The sequence below is a fragment of the Trichomycterus rosablanca genome, chromosome 17 (assembly GCF_030014385.1).
Source record: "Trichomycterus rosablanca isolate fTriRos1 chromosome 17, fTriRos1.hap1, whole genome shotgun sequence".
Lineage (NCBI taxonomy): Eukaryota > Metazoa > Chordata > Actinopteri > Siluriformes > Trichomycteridae > Trichomycterus > Trichomycterus rosablanca.
The window spans coordinates 6,264,692-6,273,948 of record NC_086004.1 but is presented as its reverse complement, the minus strand read 5'-3'; the positions used below and the strand labels follow the sequence as shown (position 1 = coordinate 6,273,948).

Sequence of the window (9,257 nt, the reverse complement as noted above, 5' to 3'; positions counted from 1 at the left end):
GTGTGTTTGCATTTCTTTTAAGAGGGTTTAGTAAGTTTCTGGAAAATTGGCATGTGTATGAACAAGTTAATGTTGATGCCCTGGTACCCTTTATTAGGCTGTGTTTTTGGACAATAATTAAAATAAACAAATGAACCGACTAGTACATATAATTATACATAATGCCTGGTGAGAAATGCAGGCATCATTTATGCTGCTTAACCGTCAGACAGACGGTATAAAACCATCAAAACAAGGACAAACCGGCTCAAAAATAGCTTTTACCCCACCGCAGTACGAACTCCAAATACTATATAAGGTGATTTCATTAAACACATGAGACTGTGCAATTTCAATAACATATGGGACTGCAATTTTCATTTAATACATGGGACTGTGCAATTTTACTAACACATGGGACTGTGCAATTTTACTAACACATGGGACTGTGCAATTTTCGGGCAATGTTTACAATGTTTACAAAGGGTTATGTGCAATTTTCCACCAGCTTGTTACTGACAGAAAGTCTTTTTTGTGTGTTATTGTTATTGTGTTATTGTCATTATTGTTATTGTAAATTCTGTAAATTTAGTGAATGCAAATTTTTGGTATTTTGTAAATTCTATTTTTTTTTAATTTATTGTTTATAACACTAGAGAGTATTGCACCTTAATTTCGTTATACCTGGTATAATGACAATAAAGATATTCTGATTCTTAACTCAGTGTAATGTGCTTTTTCTCTTAATAAATTGTGGAATCTACTTGCAGCATTATTGTTTTGCATCTTATGTTTCTTGACTGCACTCCAAATATTTGATAGAGATAACAGGAGTAAACACAAAACTAAACTAAATTCCAAAACTACAGTAAATTGTTCACTTACAGAAAGATGCTTAGAGAAATGTTGTGTAAAAACAGGCAAAGCAAATGTGTTTTTACAAAAAATAGTATTTGTTTTTATACACCGAACTAGTATTAACATATTGCAGCATAATTTTTTTTTACAAATATAACGTTATCATAATTATAATTATAAACAACCTAAGCGTCCTACTTGTCACCGTTGCTGCGAATCCACCTTTTTATAGAGACTTGGGATATGTAGTTTTTTGCAGCTACGGAAGTGCCACACAGGTTCCTTTCAGAACTACATTCCCCATGTTCCCCCTTCTGTTTCCCGTTATCCTCGGGACTGCCAGGATTTTCCAGCCCATGAAAGTTACATTTACACAGGTAGGGAACGGCTATTCATTATCTCTCTGACTCTTATTCGTCACGTTAAATAACCGTTATAATAATATATCGTGAGCGTGTTAATTTAATCACTGATTATTCATTGAAAATGTGCTACAACATGTAAAAGTAGTTTTGTGCATCTAACTTGCGTGGCTGTTGATCACGGTGTAGCTAGCATTCAAAACTTTACAGTATACGAAACCAGCTCACGCCTACATCAAGTAAAAACTTGGTCGTTTATGTCCTCTGTTAAGAATATGGTGTGCGCTGTTTATTCTCATCATTATTAGTTTGATGTTTTGACTAAAAGCGAGTCACATGTGCTGCCGCGACTGTTTGTGCTGCAGTATAAAGGAAAGTCATGTATAGATGCGGCAGAATGAGCCGTATGGCAGAAACCTGGTACTTACAAACTTCAGTGCATAGTTAACAATACAATATTTTAATGATACAGTAAAGAACATGCTCTTATTGTAACATATCCGCCAGCCTAGAGTACTATGATTTTCTTCACATGTTATAAACACAACACTAACTCCGTGTTAGGTTTGGAAATCGACATCCGGGTGCAGCAGTGCAAACTGCCTGGAAGCACTTAAAGTTTAACCAAAGTTTGGTTATAAACAGTCCTGGAATATTCTGGAGTGGAATTTCCAGTCCCAAGATTTAAATACCACTGAAAATATTTAAATATGTAAAGAAAGCAGCAGGAGCACAAAACACATAATCTCAATGAGAATTGGTAAAGTTTCCACATGAGTAGTGTCAGAAGATTGTTAGCACTTAGTGAAATTGTTTATTAGAGTATATTAATACTTATTGATATACTTACCTGGCAGGGGCGAGACCGTTATCAAGAAGGTGGTTCACCCAGGGTGAGGCTCAGCCATTGCACTCCAGTTGTGCTGACCCCTGCGAATTCCCCAAAAACCTTCTCTGCTTCAAGGGCGCTGTACAATGGCTGAAACTGCGGTCTGACCCCAGCTTCCAAACAAGCTGGAATATGCGAAGAAAGAATTTTGTTGTACTGTACAACTGTATATGTATAAATGTTAAATAAAAACATACTATTCTATTCTATCAAGGCAAAATGATGTACCACCAAGTGCTGAGGCTGGAGGATAAATAACACAGAACATTCTCCTACAGAGCATTTGATTGAACTTCTTTCATATTACTAGTTTTTATCTTCTCTATGTCAAGCACCAGTACACCAAGTCAAATTTCTTGTATGTAAAACTTTTTAGCAATAAACTGAATTCGGATTCTAAAAATAGTGCACATTTATACGTACAGTGATACGCATTCATTTTATTTAATTTAAGATCCATACAATAAAAGTACACACAAAGTTCTAAGCTCCATGTTCTTTCTAATTGGTGTGAACTATCATAATATGATCAATAATTTCCATTATCTATCTATCTATCTATCTATCTATCTATCTATCTATCTATCTATCTATCTATCTATCTAGCTATCTAGCTATCTATCTAGCTATCTAAATATTTACTGTGTACTTATGTTGTTGTTTTTTTTTGCATTTTTAGAGACCTCACAATGGCAGGTGAGTATCCATAATGTTAAAGCAACTTTATACTGCATAGAATTAAAAGATCTAAATGTTCATGATCAAGTCCAGAATGAGTCTTAATTTGCTTTTCTTTATTTTACAGAACGTGTCAATAACTTCCCACCTCTGCCGAAGTTTTTGCGAATTAAACCATGTTTCTACCAAAATGTAGACGAGGATATTCCTCAACAACATCGTCAAATTGTTCACAGAATTTACAAGCTTTGGATGTGTAAGTGACAAGTGACATATTTAACACATTTTGCTGTATGTGTATGGATTTTGGCTATATATGGGTGGGTGATTCTGAAGAATCAGGCTCAGTTTAAATTATATAAGCCATTTTGGCATCTTAAAGGCTGCGTTATTAAAAAATTACAGCACATGGTTATTTAGCTGTGATTGTCTTTAATTTTTGTCAACTTTTGAAAAGTCTGTAGGATCTTTTCTCAGAGCAACTGTCATTTCATTGATAAAACTAATGGCTGATGTCTTTGTTTTTCCCCCAGTGTACTCAATTATACTCTGCATCAACCTGGTGTCTTGCATAGCCTGGTGGGCTGGTGGAGGTAGTGCAGTTAACTTTGGGCTTGGTCTTCTCTGGCTGGTGCTTTTCAGCCCCTGCAGTTACACCTGCTGGTTCAGGCCTATTTACAAAGCATTTAGGTAAGATGTGCCAGAGGGTAGAGGCAACAGCAATGTTTAACAATTCATTTAAATATTTAAAACTTGTCGGTTGATGTCTTCCCACAGGGCTGACAGTTCGTTTAACTTCATGGCATTCTTCTTCGTTTTCTTTCTTCAATGTGTTCTTGCTTTTATTCAGACCCTTGGCATAAATAACTGGGGTGCATGGTAAGTAGTAATCATTAGAGACACAAAATATATATTTTTTATTTACGCAAGCTAGATTATGTGACAGCAATTTGCCATTTGCACTAATGGTGCTAAGCACAACTTGTTTGCTGTTGATTCATTATAGCTGGTGATTCTTTTGTGCATATTTTAATAATTTGGTAGGTTTTGGACCTTTCACAGAAATTGCATTTTATCACAAGATCACAGTTTGGGTTCTTTCAAAACTTTGAATTTATTGTGTTTGAGCCACAAAGAGCTGGACTTGCTCTAATGCTTAAATCATTGTCCTGTTGCATAACCAAATTGCTCTTGAGCCTTTAGCTTACAAACTCTTCACCCGATGTTCTCATGGCCAACTGTATTTGTTGAGTGCCTGATGAAAATGATGGCACTTTCGACATTTAAACTCAGGGGGAGTGGGCTAGTGTATCAACATATCTGAAGATAATGACTCTCTGTGAATCACAGAGCCTTAAATAAATATTCTTAGCTTGTATTTAATGAGTTTCTGTTTTAGACTTTTATTGTCTTTTATTTGCTAGTCTTTACAACAGTTCAAGGTTTATAGAATTTCCCACCAGGGAGTAATTCTAGTCATCACATGATTTGGTTTTGAGCAATACAGGTAAAGGAGACATGACGTGATAAATACTAACTCGGTCTTTCTCTCTCTTCCTTAAAAATCTCTTGCTATAGTGGCTGGATAGCAACTGTGCTCTTTTTTAGCACTAACGTGGCATCCGCTGTGATAATGCTCATCTCAGCTGTTCTGTTCACATTTGTCACTGTGCTTATGGTAGTGGTCCTCATCAGGGTGAGTATGAGATTACAGAAAAACCCCAATAATTAACTGTTTAATAATGAACCAACAGACTTTGTGGTCGTTTTAGAGAGGCAGTTTAGTTTGCTCTGGCTATTAGAAGTGATTTGAGTGAGCTCCTGGGTAAAGTAAGGTAAAGCTTTCATCCTGACATTAGAAGATTGCAACTTTTATCCTAATTCCATAGCTATTCATGGCTGGGTGTCATGCAAGCTCAAGCATGCAAAAGAGTGGCACTTACTGTGCACATTCTAAGGTGTTGATCTGCTCAATAACAATGCAGAAGCAGTCTTCTGAATAACTTTTCTTCATTGCTAAGCTGTAACCCATCCATGTTTATGTCCTCATTTATGTTGCTTTATTCTATGTCATTTAATCTGAGATGGACAATGTGCACAGTGTGTTCAATTGTTAAGCCAGAGTTTAAAAACAGAATCTCTTATTACAGGTTCACAGGTTCTACCGTGGTGGTGGAGGCAGCTTACAGCGTGCCCAGGATGAATGGAGCACAGGTGTATGGAAGAGTGCTCCTGTAAGAGAAGCTGGCTTCAATGCCATTGTTGAGACTGGCCCCAGTCTCCCCCAGTATCCTGCTTCTGTGCCCAGTTATCCTGAAAACAGACCTTGGTGATAAACCACTGCAGACTGCAGATGAAGTCCACTGTCATCTCATGACTTTTTTTGCCATAATGTGAAAGACATGACTGAAATTAGAGTTGGGCGATATCATTATGGCTATAAATTTAATCTGAGTACATTTATAACATGAATGGAAAATTCATGTCCAATACATTGGTTTCACATACTGTTAATTAGTCATGCCTAGTGCTTACAGTAGAGATCTGTACAATATTTTAACTTATTTCTTTTTGGTTTGGAAATGGAAATGTGCCTCATCTCTAGCCAAAGTCAGAAATGTGCCATACAAAACATAGCCAACCACGGTGTAGATGTTGCTTGATTTGAACCTGTATTTCACTGTTTCACTACATAATTAACACTTGTTAACACTTTTATTTAAATTAATAATAGTTATGTATGTCTGTTAAACTATACTTTGCCTGGGACTCACCTGGAGGACTGTGCCAACTTCACCTCAGTTAGACAACTATATAAGATAAGGAACATGATTTGAACACTAGTATATTTAGGTTAATTAATTCATATTTTCACACATAAGTTCACACATATTTTCCATGATGCTTTAAAATGAACCTCATTTGATTTGATGTTCCATAAGCAGCAGTAGCTAGCTTATTATATCTTATTGTCACTGGTGACAATATTTTTTTCAGAAATAATAGACAAAAATAAGGTTATCTTGACATTTTTGGCAAGACATTTCAGTTATCGCCCAGCTCTAAGTGCAATTTTGACTTATATGAATTACAAGTCTTACATTTATCAGAAACTAATATGTGTGCCATTTATAAGACCTCTTCTTTATTGAAAGCAGATATGCTTAGGTGTGAGGACTGCATGATTTGCAAGTTGACAGTGCAGTCTTTTTATCTGCTTTTCAGAATGTCTGCTTGATCTCTAAAATGGAGATACTATCTCAGTTTTCTATTGTGTGCATGTAACACTAACAAAACATTTTATTTATGTAGTGCTTTTCAATAACCCAAAGATGCTTGTGTAAAGAACGATCATTCCAAGTGCTTGAAATTTCTGCAGTTTTGAAAGTAGATATGACTTCTTTTATTTTAGTTTAATGTTGTTTTTAAGGTTTGGACCAGAATACCACTGATTTTGATTACAAATTTACATTCCTCTAAAAGTATTTCATCAGTCTTAATTTAAATGTGATTTTGTTTGGAGAGAGGTGCCATTACAGAGTGCCATATTTAAACCATCATTATTGCAGGGCTTTTAACTGCAGGACATGAAAGGACTGGACTTAATCTCTGGGCTCAGTTCATGTACAGTACTGCATTACATATGTTAGATAAGATTGTAATCGCATAAAAACTGACGATGTCTAGCTTGTAAAAAAAATAAAAAAGCTTATTTTTGAACTGATGTTTTTGAAGTCTGCTAAATGCTTTGGTTTTGGTTGTATCTTGCTGATCAGCTGCAAATGCTGAGGTGGGTTTTGAAAGTCTGCCTCATTAAACCTTCTATACTTTTACTCTTGAATTTATTTTTAAAATGTGAATATTCCAATCGTCAGAAAATAAAATTGAAGTGATTTTTAAAATGGAATTTTGTATAGATGTTGATAAATTTACACTAATCTACACTTGATTTTTTTTTTTTTATTCAAAATAGGTTTCAGTGAGTGTAAGAGCAAGAGCTATGCTCCTTTTATGCTAAGAGGATCTATTTTTACCCTGTACAATTATTAGTGGAACTGTCATTAAATTTGAATGTTGTATTACTTTAAATTATTTATAAATAACTTTGATATGTCAGAAAAAATGTATTAATAAAAACACTAAAGCAACACAAATATAAGATTGGCTTTAAATATGGTTGGTTTTAAGTGGAACAACACACAGTAAGCAGCAGTTAAAGAATTGTTTTTTAAGTTGAGAGTGTAAATAAAATAACTGTACATTCTGAATTCTGTTTTGGTAAAAATCAAATATGTATTGTTTTTCATTTGAATAAATATGTGTTTATTATTCATTGATATAAAAGTGTATACGTTGCATAGTTGTGGTCCTGTGAGTCAGCTGGTCAATTGATATATGGCAAAATTGATCTGATGTTTAATGAAACATATATTCACCAAGATTTTGCTTTCATACATTTTGATTTCTTCAACCACTTCACTCTGGTTGTGCTTGGTCTGGTTCTTCCGAAACCACTGGATTCAAGACTCATGAACGCACCCTGGATGATGACTTCTCTGTCAATATTGATAGGACTGGTTTAAAAAAGTAATCTCATTGCCAAGGTTAAGAAGAAAAACCAAACTTTTATCTTGCTGAGAAAAAAAAAGTCTAGATAGTTTAATGTTATCCAAAAACCCACAAAAAGTCAGAAGCTGCTGAAGCGGACACTGTCACAGTAACAAACTACCGTGCAAGAAAAGAAGCTCTTATATCTGTTATTTATTAGAATAACAAATCTGTTACATATTACAATGTTGTCTAATTTGTATGGTATATTTAAACATTAACTTGCTCAAAAGAACGTCGAGATTTTAAAATAAAAGTCTTTGTTTAAAAAGTTTTCGAGCAATATGTTTTTAATATACGGAACAATAGCGCCCTCAAGTGTTCACAACAGAGAACAGTTTCTTTTTACACCTCCCTAAAATAGATCATCGGTCATAAAAGATTGCTTTCATTGCGTTCATAATGCAAAAAAACAAAAAACAATGCAATTTAAAATCCACAAAAACGCTTAATTTTAACATTTTGTGTCTGAGTATATTAAGACCTTCCATTCACACACGATTGTTCTGACACTTGCAAAAATATTAAAACAAAAACATTAAAATATGTAAGCATAAGAATTAAAAGTAAAACATGTAGGATAATAACTTTAAATCCACATACATATAAAAAAATACAAATTTTATCACATTTTTAACTTTCTTATGCTGCTGCCGTTTTTTACCTCTAGGTGGCGAGAAAGCTTTCTATAATAAACTACTCGAAATTTCTAAGCAACTCTACAATTATTTGCTTTTCAAATGTTTTTTGACGAGCTGAGCTAGTAAATTAGCTCCGTACTGATAGGTTTAATATATACTCATGTTATCAGGTAATTTAAACTTAATGCCCTAAACTACTGTATAAGATTGTTTGTTTACAAGGCTCTCTCCTTTTGTAAGTGAAATTACTCTGCATCTGATCAATGTAAAGACTTGACTGCCCCAGCCAGAGATGTTCACAAGTCACAAAATACGAGTCCGAGTCGAGTCACGAGTCTTAAGGCTAGAGTCCGAGTCGAGTCACGAGTCTTAAGGCTAGAGTACGAGTCAAGTCACGAGTCTTTAGGCTAGAGTCCGAGTCGAGTCATGAGTCTTAAGGCTAGAGTCCGAGTCAAGTCACGAGTCTTAAGGCTAGAGTCCGAGTCAAGTCACGAGTCTTTAGGCTAGAGTCCGAGTCGAGTCACGAGTCTTAAGGCTAGAGTCCGAGTCAAGTCACGAGTCTTAAGGCTAGAGTCCGAGTCAAGTCACGAGTCTTAAGGCTAGAGTCCGAGTCAAGTCACGAGTCTTTAGGCTAGAGTCCGAGTCGAGTCATGAGTCTTAAGGCTAGAGTCCGAGTCAAGTCACGAGTCTTAAGGCTAGAGTCCGAGTCAAGTCACGAGTCTTTAGGCTAGAGTCCGAGTCGAGTCATGAGTCTTAAGGCTAGAGTCCGAGTCAAGTCACGAGTCTTTAGGCTAGAGTCCGAGTCAAGTCACGAGTCTTTAGGCTAGAGTCCGAGTCGAGTCATGAGTCTTAAGGCTAGAGTCCGAGTCAAGTCACGAGTCTTTAGGCTAGAGTCCGAGTCAAGTCACAAGTCAATATAATAAACACAAACATATATTGCAAGTGTAGCATAGAAAGTAAAAAAAAAGTAAGTTCAGATAAAAAACAACAGATTAGCGACTGTAATTTGCCGTTGTACTTCGTGCCTTTACTTTTCTAGGTACCAGTTAAAACAAGTCCGAGTCGAGTCTGAAGTCGCTGTGTGTGTGACTAACGTGCGACTCGAGACTCAAGTCCCCATCTCTGCCCCCAGCACATCATTTCTTTTGCTCCATGGTTTTATCAGGAGATCATTTTACTAGTTGTGTCTCTTTTTAAAATTATTTGACAGATCAGACAATAAGTAACTATTAATACTGGATA

The 9,257-nt window shown here is 35.6% G+C and overlaps 1 protein-coding gene and 1 non-coding gene across 2 annotated transcripts; both read left to right on the top strand.

The window, feature by feature from the left end:
- Positions 1-1,169: 1,169 nt before the first annotated feature.
- scamp4 (secretory carrier membrane protein 4) lies at positions 1,170-6,486 on the top strand. Its single transcript, XM_063012710.1, has 7 exons — positions 1,170-1,214; positions 2,768-2,784; positions 2,894-3,022; positions 3,300-3,456; positions 3,544-3,645; positions 4,345-4,462; positions 4,917-6,486. Exons 2-7 carry the CDS (start codon positions 2,778-2,780, stop codon positions 5,097-5,099), a joined length of 696 nt encoding a protein of 231 aa, XP_062868780.1. The 5' UTR covers positions 1,170-1,214; positions 2,768-2,777; the 3' UTR covers positions 5,100-6,486.
- Positions 2,042-2,204, top strand: LOC134331962 (U1 spliceosomal RNA). Its single transcript, XR_010015189.1, has one exon. It is a non-coding gene; the product is annotated as a U1 spliceosomal RNA (small nuclear RNA).
- Positions 6,487-9,257: the final 2,771 nt, after the last annotated feature.